This window comes from Dryobates pubescens, chromosome 8 (genome assembly GCF_014839835.1).
Source record: "Dryobates pubescens isolate bDryPub1 chromosome 8, bDryPub1.pri, whole genome shotgun sequence".
NCBI classification, from domain to species: Eukaryota; Metazoa; Chordata; class Aves; order Piciformes; family Picidae; genus Dryobates; species Dryobates pubescens.
The window spans coordinates 31,206,905-31,234,895 of NC_071619.1; the positions used below are offsets into that span (position 1 = coordinate 31,206,905).

Below are 27,991 nucleotides of genomic sequence, written 5' to 3' on the forward strand. Positions count from 1 at the left end.
CCCACACCCTGTCCTCCAAAGCAGCCAGAAACTGCACTGGGCACAGCCCATGAGGCAATCCTGGAGGATGCTGAGAACCACTGGTTACCCCTTCAGTGCTTCACATCTACAGTGGGGCTGCTGCACCTGGCCATGGACAACAGGATGGTATCAAGACTCACTCTACCCCATCTGCAACTGATCTAGGCACCCATGACCATCTTTGGGGCAGGGCTAAGTTAAAAATGTTGAGTTGCAGAGAACCAGCAAAGAAGCCCTGCAATGAAGCCTCCTCTCAAACTCTGGTAAGAGCACCTGGTGCTGATGACAACATGTTGGACTCAGAGAATCAAATGGGTTTTAAATTCAGCTGTCCTGCAGTTTAAACCATTTTCCTTTCATGCCACCCAGCACAATCAGATACCTGCCAACAGCCTGTCCTAGGTCTGCAATCAACCATCTTCCACGTCCCAGGTCTTACCAGATCTAGCACTTCCACACAGCACCCTTTAGCAGCTCTTCAGCCCTAAGGGATTCCCTTGCTGGTGTGGATTTCTGCATCAGAATCCAGTAGTTACCTTCACTGTAGAAGACCTCAGAGCTGAATTAACTGTCTCCTAAAGATAAAAAAGGAAACCTGGTTTGGAAATATCATCTACTGTGGCCAAGCTGTCCCTCCATTACATTCTGGGGTAAAACCACACTTTGTGCCAGCCAAGCACAACAGCTTTTCTTGAGCAGGGAGAGTATTTTAAGCATTGCTTGAGCTGCTGAATGCTTGGTACTATTTATTGTGTGCATGCAGGGAAGAAGCACTTTGTTAGCAGCACTTCTGCACTTGGAACTCCATCACATCTCAAGCAGCTCAGGCTGAAAAATCATCACTGAAGCAAAACACAGCATCCATGTCAGGCCACACACTAGAACTGCAATTGCTTAATTTCTTCCTCCCCCCACTTTTTTTCTTTCCCTGGCAGACCTCACTCTTCAAATTGGAACCTCTTGAAGACAACGCAGTAGTCCATCTGCTGGGATGGCAATTTCCCTGACACCTCACTTCCATTAGCAAACATTGCTCTCAGCAACAAAAGGAACCCCAGCTTTGCTGCTGTAGCCTGTCAATCTCTGCCACAATTTCCATAGCTGCTCTGGCTGAGGACACATTGCATGCCTCACCCTCAAGCTACCACCTACTGAAACCTGGAAGCTGATGGAGGTCCAACCTTACCATTGAATTCTCAGCTGAGTTTGCTTCACTTTGTTTTACAAGAATGTATCTGAGCAGTGGTGGGCAAGAAATGACCCTAGCTGCATGGACAAAGAGGCACTTTGCTCCCCTGAAGGGCTTTCATGGTGGAAAAGCCTCCCTCTGCCAGAGCCCTGCTTCACGACAGCCACCACAACTGGGAGTCCCAGAAAGGTTCACTTCTGTGAACAGCGAGTCTTTGCCCAAACCAGTGGGCCACACCAGGTGGGACATTTCAGAACAAGGAACAGTCTGACTGTTGAGCCAAGCAATGAATTTGCTCCAAATGACATCAGCCTGGCCTATGCTGATGGCAGTGGCATGCTGCAAGTGTTCTGATCAAAGTCACTGTAACGTGCACAGCTCAGGACAAGCCCTGCAGAAAGACTCAGCGGCATGACAAAAGCCACCACCAATGGACACCAACACCAACACCTTTCATTTCTGACAGACTGGGACTGATTTCCAAATTCTCTGTAACTCCTAAAAGACTGCAAGATGCTTCAATAATCCACAGCAGTTAAGACAGCAGCACTGAGAACAGCCCTCCCATTATTGTAAATGTTCTGAGGTTGATATCTGAGCTACCAGACCTTGAAACTCTTGGCAGCATGCTGCTGAGTCTCAAGAACTCCAGCAGCAACACAATGGTTAAGAATCTCCCTCATGAAGACACAGCAATCCAGATTTTTTTCACACTAGGAAAACCTGAGATGAGATCTTAACTCTAAATGTTCACCAGGTAGTGAGGGAACCAACCCACACACACCTTGGAAGCAAGAGAAGTGATGCTCAGGTTGATGTGTCTGGAGCCTGATGGTCTGCCATGACTGAGAAGCCTTCAGTGGACCTTGTATGTCACTTTAAGGTACACTCCAAACACTTCTTTTGAATCAGAAGGATGTCTGCTGAGAGCTCAGGTTTTCTCTTTACCCTTTTTTCTTCCTTAAAGTGGATGTTGTTTGATGGTCTTCTCCTAGTCATAAATGAACTTGACATTCTTGATGCTACTGCTCCAAACCAAACACTAAGGGACCAACAGCAACAAGCAAAAGCGAAAGTGGATTAAAGCATTAGGTGCTTACATTGAGAAAATTCCACTTTGGTGCTGAGCCTGATGTTCTGCCTTGATTTTTGGGTCTGTTTCAACTAGCTCCTCTTTCCTGGCTTGGCTGAAGTGCTGCTCTCTGCACAGAATAAACCTTTTCTATCACTTTATGGAGTTTGGATTTCCAAATGGAGTTCCAGCTGGGGTTGGGACAGCTCTGCCTTGCACTAGCTTGCTTCTACTGAAGGTCTAAAGTTTTCTCTTGAACCTTATCTTGTCCTGAAGATCTAACCTGTTTTTACTTCCTGTGGATTGAACTGTATCTTCTCCTGAAGAACTGCCTGACCTCATCATCTCCTGTCAGAAAGCACCCCATGAAGCCTAGCTGAAATCTGGAGTACACTTGAAATACAACTCTATCACAGCTCAATTTCTTACTGCTGCTGTGCCAAGAACAGTCCCCCAAAAGAAGCTGACACTGGATAGGTGATAGGTGTGATCCCTCACAGCTTTTATTTCTGGAAACAAAGCAAAACAGAACTTTGAGGCAAGCTAGAGGAATGCATCTTGCTGCTGCTTACAGAGTGCTAGTGTCCTACTGAGGAATCAGATGCTTCACAAACATGGCTAGGGGCTGCCCAAGTATACTTTGTGCTGTCATGCTGTAGGGGAAAAAAAAACAAAGGTCTGTCTGAAAGCAGGGTTTGCTGCCCCTGAAAAATCCAGGATGAACAACGAAAAGGACCCAAACAATGGTACGGAAGGGATAACACTGCAGCATCTAAGCTGGCACTTGAGGGGGATGCCTTCCCACCCCACGTCCTTCTGAAACCATCAGTGGAAACTTCTCTTACCTGACAGTTAAGAAAGTGTCAGTTCAATGCCATGCAGCTGCAAGAAGCAACATCAGTTACAAGCCAGACCTCGATGCACCAAGAGCTAGCTGAATTTAGTGTCTTGTGTTGGAAGAACAGAAAGGGAGCAGATGAGGAAAGGTGGGAGTTGGAGGAGTGAAAATGACTGGTTTAAGGTAATTTGGTAATAAATAGTGTCTTCAATGTCCCTGACTGGCCCTACTGTGTTGAGAGAACACACACTTCTTAAGATTTCTTCCATCTTTGTCCTCTGAGCTTTGCTTCCCCTTCCCCACTCATGACCTCTACATGGCCTTTAATTCTGAACTTCTCCATTCCTGGTGTTCCTTTCCAGACATCTCGATGCATACCCAGTAAAGGCAGTGCAAGGCTGGGCACTTTGCTTCTTCCCTGAGGAAATGGTTAAAGAACCTAAAGCTTCCCTTCTGCTACTTCTGACTCAGAGACAGCAGTTCCCCTCTTGTATGAACAGCCAGTGTCTATCTACTGGCTTCATGAAGTCTTCTGTGATCAGAAGAATACATTGCAATCAAGGAGGCTTCTGGCATTGAAGGACAGGTGAAGACAAGATCCCCAACTGTCTGCTTTTCAAGCCTCAGGGGGCTAAACTATATGGACAGAAGAGAGACTGGTTTACATAAGTTTCCAAAGCAGTGAGGACCCTCATGTTCAACAGTGATGATGCTACTTACTGCTGAAAGAGTTTCTAAGTAAGTACTCTTAGTGTCCCAAGACTAAAAGCATAGCAAGGGCTTCTTCAGGTGAGATGACTTCTCTTGCACTTGTGCAGCCTATGAACAAGTTTCCCAACGGTGCAAAGAAGACAAAACCCAAAGTGGATACCTGGAAAGCTCAGGAGAAAAGGGCTGACTTTTCTTCTACAGCCTAACTGGCTCTCTCTGTTCCACCATCTCCAGTTTTATGCCATCCACTGAATTCTGGGGATACTGGCACAGGTCCATGGATCTTTCCAACCACATCCAACTGTGCTAGCCAGGCTCTGAAAGTTTTAAAGATAAATGGAAATTTAAAAACAAAAAAGAAAGCTCCCATTACAGCCAGGTGTAGGCAAGGACTGAAAGGGTGGAAGTTCTCTGCAAAACAGGTGGTCTCTTTACAGCCATTGTGTAGGAATTGAGTGGATGATCTGACAGGAATTTACAGCTCTGAGGATCTACCTCTGGTCTTTGGCATCTTCCATGTCCAGGTGTAAAATGAGCTTGTTTCTCCTGCGAGTATAGAAACATCACCCCCCAACAATTCATCCTGCAGCTCAAAAGCAATGCTGCAAACGCTGCTACCTCAGCCACACGGTGAAGCCAATGACCCTTTGGGAGGAGGAAAGCAGGTGAAGTGGCAAAGAAGGTCCTTTTGAACAGCAATGTATTTGCAGTCATGAGCTTTAAATGGGAAGCTGATTCCAGGCACACGCTAGAGAACCCAAATAAAGAAATCTATTGGAAGGTCCTTGTCAAATAGTTCAAATCTTTTATTAAATATTTTATTCAGTTGCATTATCACAGTTTAATGTACTTTTAGCATGTTAGACACATGACTGAACATGTGCACTCACTTAAAAAGATCAGATTAGAGGGGTTTTTGGGGGGAAAAGCATGACATTCTATCAATGTGCTTACTTTGACTACACACATCTAAGAAGGCAGTAGCTCTGTTATACCATTGACAGAGATAAACTACTGTAAGGCATGTTTACACCAAGCTTTGGAGAGAATCAAGCCAAACACTGGGTCAAACTTCAGTGGAATGATGTGTGAGGACAAAAGTCAAAGGATTAGGCTCGAGGAAGAAAGATCACAGAAAGTAAGTTATGTTGCAACTGTCAACAGCTACCAGTAGTGAAAAGCAAGGGCTGCTGAGAAAGAAGGGCTTTGCAGCATCCAGGCCAGCAGGAGCTGTGGCTTTTTTCTCAGGTGTGATTCCTGACAATCACACCTTCTGGTGCAAAGTGAAGGAAAGAGGCTGCAATCTAGCAAAAGAGTTGGAAAACTATCCTCTGAGAAGTGTCACCTTGGTTTATGGCCTAGGATGGGAACACTTCCGTGCAGAGAACGTGCACGCAAGTCCCTGCGAGTCACTGCCGTCCAGTGCCTGTGCTGCATTTGCACACACATGTCCCTGCCTGCTCCTTTCGCTTTTCTCTAAGCCCCAACCACTGATTCAACTGTAGCAGTGCTGGGGGAGAAAAGAAGTAGTAGGGGTTGAAAAGAGTAGCTTAGACCTGGGTAGTTGCCCTGCACAGGCGTATTTCCCCAGAAGAGTACAGTGTGAGTCTGCTGGTAAATGCTAACAGTCAAGGCCCAGGAACTCCAAGAGTGTTCTTGGGAAGAACTCAATAAAATGGTTAGCTGTTTGCAGCTGGTCCACATCACTGAAGGCCCTAGGTGACAAAGATGTACCTGCCCCAGGAACATCATGCAAGCCCAAGAGTGCGGTGGCTCCGTAAGAGAGACACTGGCACAGTGCAAATGTCAAGGCTGCCCCTTCCCTAAGGATGGGTTTCAGCTTAGGTGTGGAGATCTCATGACAAGTCCTGCTAGGTTGCTGCCTTAGAAGCATTAGTGGGGAATGTAAAATACACACCACTCTCATAAACCTCTCCAAAGCTCTTGGTTCAGTAGAAAACACTGAGTCTAGAAATGACTGGAACAGTTCTCAGGTGAGTATGAACCTCACTGTGCCTTTTCACTGGGGACTTCAGGGGGGGAGGCAAGTGACCCCTTCACAGCCCAAATGCACTCCTTCACAGCACAGAGTATTCTGAAGTGCCTCAGCACGCTGGCAGCTGTAGGTGACAGTTCCACAACATGTACAAGGTAAGGAGAACGCCGCAAGCATCAAAAACCACAGCAGAGATACCTAGGAGCTTCTACAGCCTACCAAAGCACAGCAAACAAACAATGGGTAAGGTATGATGTCCAACACACAAGCTGCAGAGCTCTGTTTCTTTGCAAAGTCAGGACTGCAAACGTCAACCCCAGGGTAAGTTTCGAGAGCAGCACTTGGCTGTACTGCATCAACTCTGGCAACACCTTACGTCCACCACCTCACGAGCACTGCATTTTCTGCTCTTTACAAAGCCTGATCTCACTGAACCAACCACAGCTAGCAGACCCATGTCCTGCAACCCAGATGACCATGGCAGACCTTAAAAAAAACGCCCTGGCAACACAGTTTGGCCACCACTCAATATCCAGCCTCTGTGCTGACTGCACCACATGAACCTCGCCCTTTGAAAGCGAAGCACACAGAGATACACCAATGGTATCCATGGCTGACAAAATGACACCAGCAAGCCTGAAAGCAAATGGAATTTAATGAAAGTAGTCTTGGAGGAGAGGTAGCCATATTAGACTGAGCAGTCAATAAAACCAAGGGAGTGCACTCAAGAGGGCCAACATACACCAGAGTCTCCTGGAGACCCATGGGGTTTTTGTTTTGCCTACATTTTTCTTGCCAAATGTACACACCCAGGCGCGCACACACACACACACACACACATATATATACATCTTTTATTCTAATTCCACTTTGCTGCCATAACTTTGCCATGCTGAGAACAAAGGCCACCTTTCCTTTCATCCCCTCTGAGCTGTCTCCACGTCCACAACGGCTGCCTTCGGCCTGTTCAACACCTGCCCTCGGTCTGTTCCATACAGCAGCTAAACAAGGCAGTGGAAATTCAAACAAGATCTCCCTCTAAAAGACAGCACCCAAACTCCAAGGCATTCCCTGCTTCTGAGGTGAGTTACAACTCTTTTTGGGTTTCTACCTGACACAAACTGCAGAGTGATCTTCAGCCTGGTGCTAGAAAGGCAGCTTTCACACCAAGAGGCCAAGACCAAAGCTGGAATTTCACCACCACGAGTTCACACGCTTCTCTACCAGTCCCTTACTCCTGTGCCCCTTTCCAACAGCACTCACCACTTGAACTTCAAAAGTCATGCACCAATGCTACAAAATAGAAACTCAAACTACCAAGAAGTCTCTTACTCATGACTTTGGGATACTGTATTAGTATAAAAAGAGCATTCAGTCACCTTAAATAAATATATTCTATTTCTGAAATCACAGCACATTCAAGGGGTAGTTACTGCCATAAGCAGAGCATTAAGTGATCTCCATAGATGCTTTCAGAATCATAGAAGGACAGAATCATTTTAGGCTGATCTTTAGACCTCTCAAGGTCACAGCGTTTGGATTGATTTGGTCTAAACTCTGAGAAATAACCTCCTGCGGGGTTAAGAATCTGCATCTCAAATGTTCTGCAGAACATTCTGCCCATACTTGCATACAGTACTAGAACAATTCAGAGGACATTACAGTAGTTTTCTCCTAGCTGCTTAGATCCTGTAGCTCGGGCTACAGCGAGATGCGTTTTGTACACCTCCAAACTACGCCTGAAATCCCAAAAGATAAAGAGAAGCCAAGGAAAACTGGGACAGTACTGCATGTCACACTTGAGACAAGATTCCCCCCTCCCATGGAGCAGTCACAGAGGACAACTAGGGTCAATGCTTTGCTTTTTTTTTTTTTGCTTTTTTTTTTTTTCTTTTTTTTTTTAAAGAAAGATTTATACACAGGTTCAGATCCAGAAAATAAATGTGAAATGCATAAATACCGAGAGCTTCAGCTAGGTTAAAATGGGTTCAGTCAAAAGTATGATACAACATATTCAGAATAAACAAAGCAGAGAAGCATCATATTTTGGTTTGCTTTGAGATATACATAAGGTGCAACAATTTCTTCTCTAGAGGCATTTTGTGGACAATGTGTTAACAGGTAACAGTGTTTGCTGGTATGCTGAAGGACACACAATAGCAAGAGTTGTTTTGTTTGTTTTGTTCCCCCCCCCCCCCCCCAAATGAAAGCAGCTGAAATGAATAAAATTTAAAAAAAAATAATAAAAACAAACAAGGAAGGAAACCAAAAATCAAAACCAAAACCAAACCAAAAACCCAACCCAACCCTCCCCTCCCCCCCCAAAATACAGTAAGATATTGGTCTGGATTTGTCGTCGTTGTCGTTGTGCTAACAGACTTTGTTACCTGAAAATACTGATACCCCCTTTCCTAGTAGATTCAGGGAAAAAAAAGTTCTAGCTACTGAAATCAAGACATCACTCAGAGAACCAACAAAGGCAAATGCCTAGTGAACTATAAAGCTTTGCAGGATTTCTGCTACTCTCAGTGCCTAATCGCTTAAAAATTAAGCATATCTACAAAAAGGTTTAATAAGTATCTGAAAACAGTCATATCCAGTAAACTGACCCAAACCCTACCCCCTCTCTAAGGGAAAGTCAAGGAAAAGCAGATCAAGTAAAGATATTAATCCATATAGAAAAAAGTAATTTTTTTTCTGTTTCTCTTCTTTAAAAAAGGTACCATTAATATACAGAAATATCTCCAGGAACAACATTGAAGTTTCAGTCGAGGAAGGGCGGGGTGCTCTTGACAAAAATAGATCTACTCTAAAGGCTTCTAAGAGAAATAAGTTAGTACCATTGTCAAGGTGAACGGCCTGCACTGGAACGATATTTGGATTTCAGCTAATTTATAAAGTGGTCCAAAACTCCAACAGCCACCTTGCTGGCACCCAGCAGTTGGTGAAGTTTCTTCCTGTCTTTGTTAAAATAACTTATAAAACTTTAATAAAATCCTATTAAAAATACTGCCATAGGCTGCAATGGCATTCTAGGGGCATATATTATATATTGATATATATTCATATATATTGATATATATACTGCTAGATATATATTGATATATATTCATATATATTCATATATATATTCACCTGAATTCTTAAAAAAGCCTTTCCACTGACTCGTGAGTTCTGTTGTTCTTGTGTTGCTGCTCCCTTCTTCCAACACATGCATCCTCCAGGGGGCTGCTTCAGTGACACTTCCCCAGCCAACTGCCCTTCTGCCAGACCTTCCGAGCCTTTGTTCCGACCGCTGTGGTGTGCTGCCCGTTTGTTTCCTGACCCCGAACCAAAGACTGACACTTAACTACGACAATGAAAGGCTAAAACTCAGCAAGCAAGTTAAGAGACTTACTGTCCATATGGCTATTACATCAAATTAGTTACAAAATAACCCCAAAACACCTCATCAGTTCATCAAGTATAAATAAGAATGCCTGATAGAATGATGTAAACTCGCATCATTTAAAGACTTAATTCAAAGAACTTCAAACTCAAGCTAATACTATCAAAAGTTCAGCCGGTGTGACGAAGACTTAATAGAAAATTATTGCTGGAGTCCAATTTGGTAACTTGTTGTGCTACAATGCAGAAAGTAGGGAAACATCTTGTGCTATAGAAGAAGTACCCTGTTGGATTTGTAGCTTTAGATCAATTACTAGCGATCGCTTTGCATCTATTGGTAGGAATCAATGCTCGGTTATACAATAGTGTTAAGTCAGCAAAAGGTTAAGAGGCCAAGTGATACACTCGGCCTGCTCCTGGGATGTCTTTGTGAGAGCACAACACAAAAAAATTCAACAGAAGCAAAGACAAACTGGCAGATGGGTCTGTGTGGAAGCCTGAATTCGGTCAAGCATTACTCTCTTCGGTTGTAGTTTGTCTGTATACAACTCGCCACTTTACCAACACAAACTCTCACTGGCCCTTGACGCAGGCTCTGCTGTGGACTGTGCATAGTTAGCTACAACAATGCCAGTGTCTGTAGCAGGGAAAAAGGATGTGTACTGGTGTGCATGTATATCCAAAGTCACGGGTTTAGGGTTTCTCCAGAACGCTGAAATAATACTAAGGTCACTTTTGAAAAACTCCTTTGCAGGACTTTGTTTTACAGGAAAAGTTTCACCAAGTCGCTCAGGGATCTACCCAAGAAACATCAAGGAACCCTCCAAGGCATGAAAGACACAAGTCAATTATCTGCAGCATTTTGCTTGTCCATACACCACTCCTTTTGCTTGTTTTTGTTTTTTTTTTTTCCTCCTCCTTTCTCTTTTTCCTCCCTAATGCACAACATCCTGGTTACTGAAAAACTAAAGTGAAAAATAAAAGCAAAGAAGAAGGAAAAAAAAAAGAAAAAAAAAAAAGAATCATAAACCCAACTGCAAACCAACAAACAAAAAAGAGAGAACCCAACCCAAACATAGCCTGTCAAGAAATCTCTGTTTTGTTTTTGTTTTTCTCCTTTTCCCAGTAAACTCTACCACGCCGGTGGCAAGTATCAAAGTGCAGAACATCTGGACCACGTGGCTGCCCAAACACCGCTAACAATGGTACATCTGTCCAGGGCCTGCCTTCAGTTCTCTGGAACAGAGCTTGTATTTTTGTCTGGTGGTTGTTTTTTGTTGTTGTTGTTGTTTGTTTTTTTTTTTTTCTTTTTAAAGTCATTCTACAATATAAAGGTAGGCATCACCTATTAATATAAACCATCTTAGAACTTAAATCTTCATGTACAAAAAAAAAAAAGGACTAAGAATATCTAATAATAACTAGTGCAGTGCGTCAGTGTTTTCATTCTTTTTTTGTTGTTGTTTCTTTGTTTTTTTTGTTTTGTTTTTTTTTCTTCCTTTTCTTTCTTTTGTGTTGCTGTTGGTTTTTTAAACTTTTCATTTAGAATAACTAGGTATTACATGAAACTAGTTGCCATACTCTCGGGTTGGTACAAGAGATGCTGTGTGAGCTAACAGTAAAGGCAGCCTTTTTTTTGTTGTTGTTGTTGTTGTTTTTAATCACACCAACCACCTATCCAAACTGTTTAAAAGCCTTCAATAGAAAGCAAGCTCTAGGATCATTCCACTTCTGTTCATTAAAAGATAATTAATATCACCCTCCTACATACTGGGTTCCCGATTTGAGGACCTGGCCCAAGTTGCTAAGGTCTGGCTTCCAGTGAATTCTGGGCCACTCAGAGCAATAAGCACTTGCTTGCAGTCTATAGTTTCCATCCCATGGACTGACTAGCTTCCCTTGGTAAAGACAAGGCTAGGAGATTAGGTAAAGCACAATGTTTTACAATAAAGTGGAGCTTCACTGGTCAGCGCAGGAAATAAGCACTGGAGCCTGAGACATTTCATTTGGCTGTCCATCGTGTGGGAGAGGTGTGGCCCTCTGACTTCTGCAAAAGAAGAGAAGAAAAGCCACCCATCAGTAGATCTTGGGTATTAGATATCACCTGCCATTAGATATTGGGTGTTAGATATTGGATATTAGATACTGGGTGTTAGATACGGGGTGTTAGATGTTGGGTATTTGGTATCAGGTATCATTCATCCTTAGATATTAGGAAAATTTCCTTACTGAAAGAGTGGTCAGGCATTGGCATAGTTTACCCAGGGAGTCACTGTCCTTGGAGGTGTTCAAGGATCATAGAACAACAGAGTTGTTTTGGTTGAACAGGCCTACCATATCATCACGTCCAACCTTCAACCTAAGACCACCATGGCCATTAAACCATGTGCCAAAGTGCCATGTCCACACCCTTCTTGAACACCTCCAGGGATGGTGATTCCACCACTTCCCTGTGCAGCCTGTTTCAATGCCTGACCACTCTGGCAGCAAAGAATTTTTCCCTAATCTTCAACCTATACCTCCCCTGGTGTAATTTCAGGCCATTTCATTTTTGTTCTATCACCTGATACTAGGGAGAAGAGACTGACCCCACCTCACTCCAACCTCCTTTCAGGGAGCTGTAGAGAGCAATGAGGTCTTCCCTCAGCCTTCTCTACGTACATGGCACTCTGGGACATGGTTTAATGGTTGATTGTTGGACTTGATGATCTGGGAGGTCTGTTCCAACCAAACCAATTCTATGATTCTAGGATTACTTGGAGGAGGGGAGGTACTTTTATCACAGCAGAAAGGATGTGACTTGGCCTGTGATATGGTTTAACACCTGGCATTACAGCATGTGCTGCTACAGATGCCCAAGGTCTTTTCAGAGTGACTCCTGCTAAAGGAAGACCATATCCTCAGAACAATCCCCAACACAGTGGACAGGCAGGCAAAACCAAGATGTCACAGTATTTGAAGGCACAAACCAAAATGCAGGGCTCTAGAGTGAGTTCAGAGTGCACCAGTGCTGCTACTCATTTTGTAAGGGAGTGGCTTCAGCCCTGGGAAGCAGAGAGCAGAGGTCATGTTTGGCAAAGGAAGGTGAATGCACAGATGCACGTGTCATGTTCACGCAAGCCAGCAGCCAGCTTGCAAGCAGTATGGAAATGCACTCCTCAGCAGAGAAGCACACGTTGGGATGGCTCCAAGTTTCATGACTTAACACTTCATCAGCCCAACACATCATCTCTTTCATGACTACAGCAGTGTTAATTTAAAAATGATCCCCTGGCACAGGGATATTAAAAAAAAAAAATCAAGTAAATAAAATGCACCAAAATTCAGTGCTGGAAATCAATTACTGTGGCAGATGGACTTGGGAGAGCTCCTCTGCAGCTTGTCTTTTAAAATACACACACAAAACATGCCACCTCCTGTTACCTAATCTCACAAGTCTATTTTTATTCCTGGATGTGTCATCTGCAGTGATGAAAATCTGGGGCCCACTTCTTATTTACATCAAGGCCACTTTCCCTCACTCTGGCCCAGCGGAGACCCCAGCAGAAATGGAGGTACTGACCTGCTTTGCACAACTGGAGTGCAGTGAAGTGGCCTTGGCACAAAATGCAGCTCAAGATGCCAGCACTTAACTGGGGCATGCACAAGATAAATAAAGCTAAACAGAAACCTTCCAATGAAAACCATGCTGCTCTTTCCAGACAAGGTCTAATAACAGTTAGAAAGGGGTTTAGCTTCCAGAGCCCAAGGCTATTGACATTATTTAGTAGCTACAGTCAGACACTGAAGAAACACATGAAGTAAACCTCTTCTCATCTCTAGCTATTTGCAAACAAATGAATTGCAAAAGATAGCAAAGAGTCAACCAAGTATAAAACAGAGGAGCTTCTAGCCCATGAGATTTAGGTTTTTGTTTTGACCTCCATTTGCCAAGTCTGCCAGAGACATGTCTAAGTTTCTACTGGAGATGAGACCTCCCCTCTTGTCATGGGCTTCCCTGGCCAGGGGCATGGTTACAAGCTGGAATTGGCAGCTGTTGCTGGCCATTTGCTGGTTTGGTGTTTTCAGGCATCATGGAAGGTGCTGCATTGTTCTAGCTGCATGATGAGATGACAAAAGGTAGGAGGGGAAGAAGAAAGACCCAAGCAGAAGACTATGCAAAACATTAGCTCACTTCAATAGGAAGACGAGGAGGACAAGAACTCTGAGAGGAACAAAGAGGGAAAACCCACAGCAAAGCAAATCCTATTGCTCTTGCACAATTCTGGTCAGTGTTAATGGGAATCAATGAAACCACAAAGATTTAGTGAGAGCAGGGCTTAGCACAGCACTTCTCCAAGTCTCACTTTGTGGCTTCTGACCACAAAAGGTGACAGAAATGAGTTCAGCCTTTCGCTGTCTTGATAGCAGACTAATTTGTTTTGCAAAATGGGAAGGAAAGGTCAGGCTGACTGCATAGTGAAAGCTCTTCTCACCCCAAGCAACGTGGCTTAAATAAGACAACAGCTTTTCCAAAGAGGACTTAGTGAGCTAGGTTCACCTGACCTTCTATAGGGCCTGTGGGCTTCTAAAAAGCCTTTTAATGTTTGAAGCACAGCCTGAACACACAGGACTGACATGGTTGATGGGGTCCACGAGATGAACAGTAAACATCTCCAATAACCTGCAGCATCAGACACCACCACTGGATAATTAAAAGCCAAGGAGGACTCGCTTTCATTGGTTTCCTCCCATCACAGGTCTAACATGCAGTATCTGAAAACCTGATCTAGTTGGAGGTGTCCCTGCTCACTGCAGAGGGGTTGGACAAGATGACCTTTGAGGCCCCCTTCCACCTTGAAGGATTGATTCTATGACCATGCTGAACTGATCCAACAGCCCAAAGTAACCTGCACCTTCTCCAACTTCCCTGTGAGGGATCACAGAATGTTAGGGGTTGGAAGGGACGTCTGGAGATCATCTAGTCCAACCCCCCTGCCAAAGCAGGCCCACCTAGGGCAGCTGGATGGCCCACTCAGTAACTGAGTGGACCAACCCAACCTAATGTGACTTTCCATCCCCCAAAGCTGCTCTGTCACATGACATTCTGCAGACACTTTGCCTCCTACACAGCAAAGTGCCAAGAGTCAAAATAACAGCTTCCTTCAGCCACCTTCATCATCAAAGCTTGGGCTGAAGGTGTACAACATTCTATCCAGTCTTAGGTCACTGAAAAGTGGAAAGGAGCATGCAACAGCTGTTATCTGAGGAATGGCATCTGAGAATTGGAAAGCATCAACCACTAGGATCTCAAGGACCTCCTTAGGGAAGTTTCTGTTCCTCAGGAAACCTGTTTACATCAAGAAATTGGCAGGCCAGCTTACCAAGGAGGACCATTCTACTGACTACTGCCACAGGCTGCACTGTCATTTAGGTGAAGACTAAACACTGCTAAGCAAGTGGCATAGAACATGTGACATTCACAGAAAGCTGTGAAAGAGGAAACACAGGCCAAACTGAACACTTGGCAACATGGTTTCTTAACAAGGTGGCAGACACATATTATTCACTTAGACAACAAGGGGAAAAGCAAACCATACCTGTGCACATTTTCCATGGCTGCTACTTCTGCCAGAGCAGCTAAACTAAAGAATGCAGACACTGCTGGCATATCTGATGTAATACTATGATTTTCTTCTGTCTCTGCACTTCTGGAGCATTCACTGTTGCAATCTGTTTCTGCACTTGATGTTTTTTGAAGAGTACTTTGTGGCAGCTCTTTTGGCTTCTCATCTGCAATACAAGGAAGATAAGCTTGGAAATTTTGCTCTTAAATTCCCAGCAGGCCACCGAGATACCGACTTGCCTGATGTTAAGAGAATCTGTACCTTTATCTTTACTGCAACCTCCTCTGAGCCAAGCTGTTGCCAGAAGCACAGTACAAAGGTTTATAAAGCAGCTGACTGATCTTGATTCAGCTGAGTTTGATCTTTAGGTCAAGCAATAACATTTTTGTGTAAATTTCAGATACAGAGATTCTGAGAGGACTGCAGCACTGACTCTCAGGCTACGGAATTACTTTTTATGTCCTGCAGCTAGGTGCAGTGCAATTTCTTTGCTGGACTGGAAAGAAACCATGAAAGGTAGCTGCCTTCCATTTCTCTCTGTATCAGCTCTCAGTCCTTCCCAAAGAAATGTCCAGGGAGACAAGACAGATTTGGACTTTCAAACAAAAAGATGTTGGCCACAGAGTGGCCATAGAGACTTGCTGATTTCCTGGTTGATGGAGAGCCATATTTTAAAGAATGGTCTTTCTAAGCAGGTATGAAACCAACCCAGCTGAAAAACACATCCCTGGTAAGTTATTCCAAACATTCTCCCACCATCCCATGTACAGAAAATTCCCATCTCCTTACCCACTGTCCCTCCTGCTGGCGAGACTCGGCCATCTGCTGTTCGGACAAGATGTGTGATCTTAGTTTTCCTTGCTTTCCTCTTCTGGCTGCCAACTAAAGGCTCATGCATCATTGCTGGCTCTGGAGTGTTTAGGGCAGATAGAGAGAATTTGCTCTTCCAGGCAGACTCACTGGAATTTCTGTCTTCTGAGAGTATGGCTGAAAAAGGAGAAAAGCAGAGTTTTACATGGAGAGTAACTGAGTTACTAGCTATGCTCAGTCTCCATTTTGCATCTATTTGCACAAAGCTTCCCTCACAGATGCTCAGAGCTTAATCTTTTGGTGAGATACAATCCAAATGCTGCAGATATTTGCAGAAGAGCAGCACAAACTCATAAACACATCTCAAGGGGTTCAAGTTTCTTATATTTCTAAAGGCAACTGTGAGAGGGGCAGCAGGACTTCAGTGGAAGCAGGATACCAAACAGTTTGTACAAAACATTCCACAGCTGAGGATGCCAGCAAATAGCTGAGACAAAATACATTTAACGTGAGCTTATCTCTCTACAGTCACTCTATGTCATCCCTTCAAAGCAGAAGGAAACAATTCCTGTGCAAAACAATGAATACTGATCTGCTGGTTGACAGCTGAACATAAGCCAGCAGTGTGCCCAGGTGGCCAAGAAGGCCAACAGCATCTTGGTTTGATTCAGCAATACTGTAGCCAGCAGGACTGCAGAAGTGAATATGCCCTGCTGCTTGGGTACACCCCTCGAATGCTGTGTTCAGTTTTGGGCCCTTCACTACAAGGACATTGAGGTGCTGGACCATGTCCAGAGAAGGGCAACAAAGCTGGTGAAAGGTCTAAAGCACATGTCCTATGAAGAGCAGCTGTGGCAACTGGGGTTGTTTAGCTTGGAGAAAAGGAGTCTCAGGGAAGACCTCATTGTTCTCTACAACCCCCTGAAAGGAGGTTGGAGTGAGGTGGGGGGTGGTCTATTCTCCCTAGTATCAGGTGATAGAACAAGATGAAATGGCCTGAAATTACACCAGGGAAGGTTTAGGCTGAAGATTAGAGAAAATTTCTTTGCTGCCAGAGTGGTCAGGCATTGGAACAGGCTGACCAGAGAAGCGGTGGAGTCACCATCCCCAGAGGTGTTCAAGAAGCATACGGACATAGCACTTTGGGATATGGTTTAATTGCCACGGTGGTGTTGGGTTGACAGTTCTTTTCCAACCAAAGCAATTCTGTTATGCTATGATATCTTTAACACTCATTTGTTCACTTTCTGGGTGGCAGGACCAGCCAAAATTGCACCCACACAGCTCAAGCTGGAATGCAAACAACCGCTCTTTCAGAAGGCCTCAGCAGTGCCCAGGATTAGTCTCCCACCCCCAGACTTGTTTTGCCACACAGGAGCAGCAAACCCCCCAAACCACACACGACAGCTGAGCAGTCTACATGGCCCTTTGCTTTCTCTTATTTCAGTGTGGATTCACTGGTTATCTGATGTTTGCTCTGTGGATTTAATGAGCTTCCTGTTCCAAGCCCCGGCTGATAGTCACCTCTGTCTTTTGCTAGCTTCTCCAACTGTTAATTGCATGAGGATGCGGACTGGGTGAAGAGAATCTGTGAGACATCTGATCTTGTTAGCTGTTGCCTTTTGCTCTTTTAAGTGGGAAGGGGCTTTGAAATGTTTTTATGGCATAAGAACACAAAGAGATCTAGTGTATATATAGCTGTAAAAACGTTCAGAGACGTTCCAAACCTTAATTTGTTTATGGTCTTAATTCACCTTCATTACCTTCTCTTGTAAAGCATTTTGGAACTTGTGTGTGCTCTTTCTTTTGGAAAACAGAAGCAGTTTGGATGAGCTTTTCTCAGTGTTTAGCTACAGCTGCTAGCTGTAAAACTTGGCCTTTGTAAAGAGAACAAGAGAAATCACAAGAAAAGATCAACCCTGGAACAATCCAATTAAGTGGAAGCACAAATGCCTGCAAATGTGACTTTAAAGTAACTCATCTGGGCTAAGGGTGAGATGTTCAGATCAGCTTGTTGCACTGAGACTGAAATCTTAATTAGAATGTGCCTAATTAAATGGACAGCTTTCTCTCTAGATTTCTTCTTTGGGAATTCATAAGTGTTGATTATCTATTAATGCAACGGTTTGGTTGCAGTCCAACGCTCGTCGTTAATTCTGATTTGAGGATTTGCTCTAATTACTACTCTGACAGTGCCATTTAATTCCAGTTTGATTGAGTTGAGAATGGGTTCAGTCTTAGGAATACAAACCACTTTTTTGTTTCACATTTAATACAAACAATGTGCCCTTGTGGCCAAGAAGGCCAATGGCATCCTGGTGTGCATTGAGAGAGTGTGGCAAGTAGGTCAAGAGAGGTTCTCCTGCCCCCTGCTCCGCCCTGGTGAGGCCACATCTGAAGTATTGTGTCCAGTCCTGGGCTCCCCCATTCAGCAAGGGCAGGGACTTGCTGGAGAGGGTACTGACAAAGTCTGCAAAAATGCTGAGGGCACTGGAACATCTCCCTGATGAGGAAAGCCTGAGACAATTGGGGTATTATAGCCTGAAAAAGAGCAGACTGAGGGGGCATCTCATCAATGCTGATCAGAACTTAAAGGGTGGGTGTCAGGAGGATGGCACCAGTGTTTTTTCAGTGGTACCCAGAGGCAGGACAAGGGGTAACAGGAACAGACTTGAACATAAGAAGTTCAATCTAAAGATGAGGAGGAACTTCTTTAATTTAAGCTTGTTGGAGCCCTGGAACAGGCTGCCCAGAGAGGTGGTGAAGTCTGTCTCTGGAGACATTCCAAATCTGCCCAGCTGCCTTCACATGTGACCATCTCTAGGTGAGCCTGCCTTGGCAGGGGGATTGGACTTGCTGATCTCCAGAGGTCCCTTCCAGCCCCTATCATTCTGTGATAAAGACATGATTTCAAGCAATAAACATCACACAGTAGACAGAAGTTACATGCAAGACAGACTTAATTTCCTCAGTGATACCTATCTGTTAGGAGAGAGAGCTGCAGAGGTTTAATGGTCTTTATGGAGTTAAAAAGTGGGAACCTAGCAAGGCAGAGCAAAGCTTCAAGTCCCCAGTGCCTAGGGAACCATTTCACCAAGGAAGTGATGCCAAACACACTCCTGGTGGGAATTGCAGCTCTTCTGATAATGAGATGCTGCTGCAATCTGGCTCATGGAATGAGGTAGCATGGGGAGCTGTAGCAAAGGCTGGAAACCAGCTGACAAAGCAGCAGATGGTCAAGTCAGGTGGATGGGAACAGCTGCCTGGATGAGATCTACAGCATAAATCTCTGCTGACCCATCCCTGTTCCAGTCTGGATGGATGCTAAAGATGCAGTGGCACAGAGCTGCTGGCTTCCTCTGGGTTGCAGGCCCTAGACAACAGGGCTTTCTCAGCAGAAAAAAAAATCAACAACCAACAAGAGAAGAAAAGGTCAATTCTGCTAATTTCCTTCACTTTCTGCTCTTTCTCAAACATGTACTTAGGCTGTACAGACTGATGTGTGTGTGGGAGAGCTGGTGGAGGAGCAGTATCAGGCAGTCAGCTCTACCAGGTAGAGGAGATCGTGCTCCCTCACACACCAGCTCATGTGCAGACTGGTGCACATGTTCATCTCCTCTTCTCCTGTTCTGGTGCAAAGACCAGAACATTCACTCAGATACTCAAACCACACACAGGCTCAGACAACATGACCCAATCACATCAAAATTTGCTCTCACTGTACTTCATTCCAAACACAGACACACACACTTTTCAAGACAAAACATGGATCCAGCATGACCTCTGCTGACAGCAACCATTCCAAGTGTCTCTTCTCCAGCTTTAAGAATATCCAAGCTCCTTCCTCCAGCAAAATAAACTCCATAAACCCCCAAACCACACACTATGACTCACCACAAGCATAGGCTAACCACAAAAAGAAGTTGAAATTCTCCTTTAGTGTTCAATTCACTAAGTCCTTGCCCCTTTGAGCTCAAATAGTGGGCTGAGACTCTCATAAGGTTCAATAAAGCAAAGGGCAAGGTTCTGGAAGGGTGGGGAGGGGCCGTTTAGAAGGGCTTGAGGTGACAAGACAGGGGTCAATGGTTTGAAACTGGAGCAGGGTAGATTTAGGTTGGTCATCAGGAGGAAGTTCTTCACAATGAGAGTGGTGAAACACTGGAACAGGTTGTCCAGAGACGTAGTGGAGGCCCCATCCCTGGAGACATTCAAGATCAGACTTGGTGTGGCCTTAGGGAGCCTGATCTAGTTGAAGGTGTCCCTGCTGACTGCAGGGGAGTTGGACAAGCTGCCCTTTGAGGGTCCCTTCCAACCCAATGCAATTTGTGAATCTGTGAAATGATGCTGGGATTCCCATCTTGAATGCTGCAGAACATGGGACAGGAGTTCAGGGCCACACTGCCTAGGAACTCAGGAAAGGATGCAGTAAGGTAGGCAGCACACAGCACCCACCAAGGTCATCCCCATGCTGCACATTGCTGATCAATACTTTCTTCAGTGTCGCTTCACATTGAGAGCAGGCAAGACCCCAGAGCTTTTCCCCTTTGTATCCCAGAGAAGATGCAATTGGGGTTGCTTAACCTGGAGAAGAGGAGGCTCAAAGGAGACCTTATTGCTCTCTACAACTCCCTGAAGGGAGGTTGTGGCCAGGTGGGGGTTGGTCTCTTCTCCCAGGCAACTAGCACCAGAAAAAGAGGACACAGTCTAAAGCTGTGCCAGGGGAGGTTTAGGCTGGATGTTAGGAAGAAATTCTTCATAGAAAGAGTGGTAGTAATTCAGGAAGAAAAATCTGAATGGTGGCCAATGAAAGCTATGTTAATGTATGCTGCCTTCTTCACACCAGTGTGGAAGAATGGAAGAAGTCACTTCTCCCAGGTGACTCCCACAACTTGTTTGTGATACAAATCCTGTGAAACAGAGCAAGCAATTTCCAAGTATTTGCACCCCTGAATGCAGCAGAGCTGGCAGAGCCTGTAACCACAGAGGACAGAAGAAAAACAGCATCAAGAGAAGAGGAAATGACATGAGCAAGCCTTAGGGAAAGAGAATAAACATAAAGGTAGCTGGAGGAACTGGAGATAGGGGTAGTAATTTTGTTATCTTAGAGATGGATATGGAGGAGGGGGGAAAAGTAAGAAATTCAGGAAGCTACCTTAGTAAGCAGAACCAGAGAAGCTCTTCTACACCACAGTGACAATGTGAGACAGAATTCCACTGTGGAAGAGCTAAGGAACAGCCTGGGAATGATTTGTATAACGTGGACAACATTACTAGAGAAGAAAACAAAACAAAACAACCCCATCAAACCAACAAAAGGCCCAAGGAAGTTGGCTAAGCTACAATCCTGCACATACTGAACATGTGAAACTGCTCCTCAGACTTGTGAGCATGCAGGAGCACAACACTGTTAAGAACACAAAAACTTTGAAGAGCTACCAGCAGGACAGTGGACAGACAAGTCCAGGACATAACTTAAAAATCTGTTCAAGTTATCCTCAGTCTGAGGCAGACAGAAAGCTAATTAAGATTTCTGCAGAGAAGGGGCTGGGTTAGGTTAGTAGTTCTTAGATGTGGTGCAGAAACAACCTCCTGCGGTCTGCAAAGTTCTAAACAGCAGAGACCACAGGGAGAGGAGACAGGGCCATGGATAAATGCTCCTGCAAAGGGATAAATTACTGTGGTCTCTGAACAGGTTGTCCAGGGAGGTGGCAGAGTCACCATCCCTGGAAGTGTTGAAGAAACATGTGGAAATGGCACTTTGGGGCATGGTTTAATGGCCATGTTGCTGGTAGGTTGATGGTTGGACTCAGTGACCTTAGAGGTCTTTACCAACCCAAACAATTCTATGGTTGTATGAACCATTTAGACATGGCACTTTGGGACATGGTTTAAAGACTGTGGTGGTCTTAGGTTGACTGTTGTACTTGGTAATCTTACAGGTCTTTCCCAACCCAAATAATTCTATGATTCTGTGAATCTATACAGAATCTAGGGAGGTAAGAGCAACCAAGGGATGGAGAGCTACAAGCTGTGGAAGATCAAGAGTTCAGGGCCAACTGCAGTACTATCCTTGTTTTGTCAGCTCTGCTGCATGTCTTAGGGAGCAGGGAAACTGTAATTAAGGGACATGCCAATTAAATCCAGAACAGCATCATACCGGAATAAGGTAGCATGATCAGCTGGAGCCAGAAGCTAATGGAATCAGAGCAGACAGGGAAATAAGGGACCAAAGCAACCAGACTAGACAGCTGAGCAGCCTCTGTCTAGTCATACTTCCCCAGAGACTGGATTGAGACAGAAGGTGGCCCCAAACCTTAACTAAGCAATGCGCCAGTACCTGTGTCCGGAACATTATGCTTCTCCTTTTTGTGCTTACATTTGGTGACAATTTTGTGGAGTAAGTTCTTTTTCTTAGACTGGAATGAACCTACAGACAACATTAATAATACATACTTGTAATTAGCATGTTTTCAAAAGAGTACAACAATCACAGTATGTCCTATGCAACTGTGGATGCCCCCTCCCAGCAGGCGCTCAAGGCCAGGTTGGATGAGGCCTTAAGCAAACTGGTCTAGTGCAAGGTGTACCTGTGCATGGCAGGGGGGTTGGAAACAGGTGGTCTTGAAGGTCCCTTCCAACCCAAACCATTCTATGATTCTGTGAATCTCTGAACCTCCCTTTCCACTACTACAGGATGCCATTCCACAGGGAAGCACAAAACCTGGCCTCTGCCAGAACGGGCTTTCAGCAGACTGGATGTCAACTCATTAGCTCCCAGCACTTCAGTGCACAGAAAGCATGTTGGAGAGCGATGACCTCAGGAAAGCTCAGCCATAGAACAAACCATGGGTTTAGCTTGCTTGTTTAAAGCTATGCTCCCCTTTGCATGTGGACTGGGTTTGGCAGCAATGGTGCAAACTTTCCCCCTAGCAGCCTGCCTGGTGCTGTGTTTTACAGCAGTGACCAAAGCAGCGGCGGCAACAAACCCGTGTTTCAGCCGCTGCTGAACAAAGCTCTCCTCTGCTGAGGCCCCACCTGGGAGTGCTGTGTCCAGTTCTGGTGCCTCCACCACAAGAAGGACACTGAACTGTTGCAGAGAGACCAGGAGGCCACAAACATGATCAGAAGGCTGGAGGACCTCTCCTATGAGGAAAGGCTGAGCTTTGGGCCTATTCAGCCTGGAGAAAAGAAGGCTCTGAAGAGACCGTAGAGCAGCCTTCCAGTACCTGAAGGGGGCTAAAAGAGAGCTGGGGATGGTATAATGGCCATGGTGGTGTTAGGATGAAGGTTGAACTTGATCATCTCAGAAGTGTTTTTCACCAAAACAAGTCTATGATTCTAGCCCAGAACAGACCAGTCCAAAGACAAATGAGATGTGCTACAGAGTGACACAATGGCTTATAGCCTAACAACAGGGTTAGGCCGCTGTCTTGGAACCTGCAGATGACTTGGAACAGGATTGTACCACTAGAACTACTTGCCTCCTCCACTCTCATCCTTAAAGGGACCACACACACACACTGGCCTCTGAGACACCACTGCAACCATGCAGTAACACACTGCAATTTAATGATTAAGGCAACTCTACATCACACATCTGCAACTCACCATGACTGATCCTCTATAGGCAGGGTAAGAATGAGAAGAGGATGTAGCACATGGGAAGAAGGATCTAGTCTTAGGAAGAGAAAACCATTCATAGACACTAGGTGAACAGGGTAGATTCAGCCTGGACATTAGAAAGAAATTCTTTGCAGTGAGGGTGGTGAGACACTGGAACAGGTTGCCCAGGGAGGTTGTGAATGCCTCCTCCCTGGAGGAATTCAAGGCCAGGATGGATGGGGCCTTGGGCTACCTGCTCTAGTGGAAAGGAAGGTGTCCCTGCCTATAAGAGGGAGGTTGGAACTCCATGCTCTTTAAGGTCCCTTCCAACCCAAATCATTCTATGAGTAATATTGAAAATTGAGAGAAAACTAAAATCCAGCCAGAAACAGACACCGAAATGCTAAGATTTTGTAGGTGTTGACTTTGTGGCTCACCACTGCTTGGTTTCTACTACTTAAGAAAAGAAATCATATCTTTCCCTAAAGATTAAGCATCTCCCAAAAAAATCTAGAAGTCACATCAAGTCAAACAAAGCCCAAGTGAGACACCATCTTCGGTAGCATCGGCTTACATCTGAACAGCTTCACTAGGCCACATTAACTCAGATTCAGTGTCATTCTTCACATGTTAGAAGAGTTCCTTTAGGATCACAGAGCTGGCCAAGCAGTCTTGTGCCAGTGCAATGCAAATGCAAAACAGGGGAGGAAAAAGCTCAGGTAGGTCGAGGGAAAGCCCAAGTGAAAAAGCTGAGCTTTTCTGCAGAAGAAGGTGGAACACTTCACCCACATCAAGGGGGACAAGGCCTCCCACAGCAGTTCCACAAGAAGACAGAGGCTGAGGAGCACAGAACCGTGATTCTTAGGAATTCTGCCTGTAAAATTTTGTTCCCCAACAGAAAATCCAAATGTAAAGACTTGAGTGAGGTCAAAAGAGAAGCTGCCTTTTCATGAGGAAATTCAAAGTTTTCTTCCCTTTTAGCCGTTATTCCTGTGAGACAGGGACCACTGCCACTGGAATATCCCTTAGTCATGAATGCAGTGAAAGAGAAGATGGGCTAATAGCTGAATAGGCCAACACTAAACTGCTGGAGCAGGTCCAGAGGAATTTAATTTACGGGTATCCAAGCCCCGAAACAGCCTGCCCAGAGGTGGTGGAGTCTCCAGCTCTGGTGGCATTACACGCCTGTCTGGATGTGTTCCTGTGTGACCTCCTTTAGGTGACCCTGCCTTGGCAGGGGTGTTGGACTCCATGATCTCCAGAGGTCCCTACCATTCTGTGATTTCTCTGTGCACTTCTGCATCCCTCAGGAAGACAATGCTGTATTTTTAGGTCAAGATCTTTGGACTATTACAGCACACAGTCTCCAGGCATCTGAACACTTTGAACTCAGCCAACCCTTGCCCCAAGCTAAGACCAAGAGGAATGCCACAAAGAAGTATCCATCTTAAGCTGATGCTTTATTTCTAATACTAGAGGCCACAGATAAAAATTTGTTGACAATCCCTTTCCCAACCAGATCACAGTATGCATTCCTTGCCTTGCCTTCCCAAAAGCAGAGCTTTAGTGACCTTCCCACAGCTGGAACTAGATGATCTTTAAGGTCTCTTCCAACACAAACCATTCTATGATTCTATGAAGGGAGCATTTCTTCACAGCTCAAGGCAGAAATAATGAGTATGCCTGTTGCTCATTTTTGCATACAAGCAGCTTAGTGACTCACTGCAGACTGCTGACTCCTGGGTGGTGGGATGTTTTGGCACATAATGCCATTGGGAAGAAGAAAAATAAGAAATCAGTCACAGCACCAGCAAATGTTGGAGCAGGCCATCTGCACAGATTCAGTGTAGCTACATTTTTCAACCATTTTGTGACATTATTAATGTATATGCACACCCCCTGTTCTAAAGGCTTAAAGCAGGTTTTGCCAAAGCTTCTTCAGTCCTGCTCCCATTGAAGACAGAAGCCCATTAATTTCTGTGGGAGCAGAATTCCCTCTCTTCTCCCTGGCATCAGGTGACAGGATGAAACGGCCTGAAATTGTGCCAGGGCAGGTTTAGGTTGCTGCAAGAGTGGTCAGGCATTGAACAGGCTGCCCAGGGAGGTGGTGGAGTCACCATCCCTGGATGTACTCAAGAAATGTATGGGACAGGAACTCTGGGACATGTTTTAATGGCCATGATGGTGCTGGGTTGGACTCAATGATCTCAGAGGTCTTTTCCAACCTAAACAATTCTGTGATTCTCTGTGACTTTGGACAGTTCTGGGGGGAAAAGCTGCATACACTTAAGAAAGTTCAAATTTTTCTTTCTGCACGTGGCTTGGAAACAGCTTTCATACTACAGGGTTTTCATCTGGGTTTGTATGAAAAAAAAGAGTAGCTGAAGTGAGGACTGAACATGCGAATCAGCAGACACTGACTGACTCATGCTCTGCTTAGGCCTGGGAAAGCATCCTGACAATCCTAGCTGTTTGGGTTAGGTAGCAGATCTGGCCTCTGGCAGGTGGTGAGACACTAGTAGAACAGGTTGCCCAGGGAGGTTGCGGATGTCTCCTCCTGGGTGGTGCTCAAGGTCAGTTTGGATGAGGCTTTGAGCAACCTACTCTAGTGGAAAGTGTCCCTGATCATGGCAGGGAGGTTGGAGCTAGATGATCTTTAAGGACCCTTCCAGCCCACAGTGCTTATTGTCTGGAAACACCCAGAGGCCCCAGCCACTAGTAAGCACAGTGCAGGACATCTGTTCTAATTACTTTACAGAGAAACACAACCCCAAGGAAGGGCAAAGCAGCAGAAAACTGAGTGTTCAAACGGTCCAATGTAGGACAACCCACAGCTTCCCTTGGGAGACAATTCTAATGTCTAACTGTTAGAACAGAATATAATTAACCAGATTGGAAAAGACCTTCCAGATCATCAAGTCCAACCTCGCACCCAACACCATCTAATCAACTAAACCATGGCATCAAGCACCCCATCCAGTCTCTTCTTAAACACCTCCAGTGATGGTGACTCCACCACCTCCCTGGGCAGCACATTCCAATGGCCAATCTCTCTTTCTATGAAGAACTTCTTCCTTACATCCAGCCTAAACCTCCCCTGGTGCAGCCTGAGACTGTGTTCTCATGGGGAAAAATGTTCTTCAGTGGTCTAAAACCCCTGATTCTCTTTGAGGGTCTAAAAGATTATTTTTTCTTTGATAGACTAAACCCTCCCCCAATAATTCAAGGAAGCCAGATCCATTCCAAATCCAGCTCTGTAATTTTGCCATTTTCAGCCTAGCACTCAGACCTGTATGCTTAACGCCTCCGGAGGTCAGCATCCTCTGGTTTTGGACTCTCACAGCTCCCAGGCAAGCCAACAGCATGAGGAGGCTGAAGGGCTGACTGCCAGTACATCCCAAATTAAATTGAGGATTCAGCTTAATGGATGTTTGGCTCAGCTGTAAGAGTTTCCCTTCTAAGATAACAAGCTTGCCTGTATGCAATTTGGTTCAGGTCATTTCAAATTCACAAGCTGAATCTTCATTTTAAGCACCCTAACAAAATGAAACAAACTCAAATGAACCCACTGATGGAACACAGACAGTCCCATCTAAACATAAAAAGGAATTTCCTTTAATTTAAGGGTGCTGGAGCAATGGGACAGGCTGCCCAGAGAGGTGGTGGAGTCTCCATCTCTGGAGACATCCCGAACCTCCCTGGATGCGTCCCTGTGTGACCTTTGGCACGGAGGTTGGACTCGATGATCTCCAGAGGTCCCTTCCATACTCCCACCACACTGTGATTCCATGATACATTCCAATGGATTCATTTCTTTTTAGCAATCTTCCCTTTTCCTAAAGAAAAATGGTTAGTTGGGAAATTTTTCAGCTGCCATTTGAGAGCTGAGTGTGCCTCCCCAGCAAGCTGGAATGAGTGACACAAGCTGACAGCCTGCCCAGCTAACGTGAGCAAATCCAGCATTTGCTGAAGTTACAAGCAGATATCACTGGCTCGTCTGGATTTAGTTTGGGGCTGTGGTTAGATGTTCCCTACAGAAAGAGCTGGCTGTTCCTGCCCTGGGGGGCTGCTTGTTGCAACCCCACATCTCAGTTGGTAGAAAAGTTCATGTGACTTCACCATCTGCTTCAGTACAAAGTCAGATGGCTTGGTTTAAAGAGACCTTCTCAGCTAGAGGCCAATGCTCCAGGGCTTCCTCCGCAGGGCTGTGCCAAAACTACTCAGATCAGGCTTCTAACCTGCCTGCAGTTATGTTTCTGACCTCCCCTTGAGACACGGCCAAATACATTCCAAAGCTTTTTGAGTGATACAAACAAGGATAAAAATTAAGCTCTCATGTATGAATCCAGCCACAAGTAGGATGAAGTTCTGGGCTACCTGACTTGAGGCAGCGCTCTGGTGTGCCATTCCCAAACTACATAGGGACTGTGAAATGTTAGATCTAACAGGTACACGGTGTAGCAAGGAAGTCAAGGAGCTGCTTTCACAACTCCAACTGCCAGATCACGGTCCATGAGATGTTCTTCCCAACAGATGTTACTTAATTTGCAAGGCTAGAGGCTTGGGGTAGAGTGGCTGGAAAGCTGCCCATCAGAAAAAGATGTGGGCGTGGTGACTTGAGAGCTGGCTGAATGTGAGCCAGCAATGTGCTCAGGTGCCCAAGAAAGCCACCAGCATCCTGGCCTGCATCAGCAATAATGCAGTCAGCAGGAGCAGGGAGGTGATCATGCCCCTCTACTGGGCACTCCTGAGGCCACAT

The 27,991-nt window shown here is 45.1% G+C and overlaps 1 protein-coding gene across 7 annotated transcripts in view; it reads right to left on the reverse strand.

Moving 5' to 3' along the window:
- Nucleotides 1–10,722: 10,722 nt before the first annotated feature.
- BBX (BBX high mobility group box domain containing) overlaps nt 10,723–27,991 on the reverse strand; it is a 119,821-nt gene continuing 102,552 nt past the window's right edge. For 6 of the 7 annotated variants that reach the window (XM_054163203.1, XM_054163201.1, XM_054163200.1 and 3 more), the window contains 3 exons: nt 15,610–15,807; nt 14,794–14,986; nt 10,723–11,261 (listed from right to left, as the gene is read on the reverse strand). In XM_054163203.1, the coding sequence (XP_054019178.1) occupies nt 11,174–11,261; nt 14,794–14,986; nt 15,610–15,807 (479 nt within the window). In that variant the 3' untranslated portion in view covers nt 10,723–11,173. Of the gene's footprint in view, nt 11,262–14,793; nt 14,987–15,609; nt 15,808–21,967; nt 22,058–27,991 lie in introns of all 7 variants that reach the window. The other variant, XM_054163204.1, reaches the window with a different exon arrangement.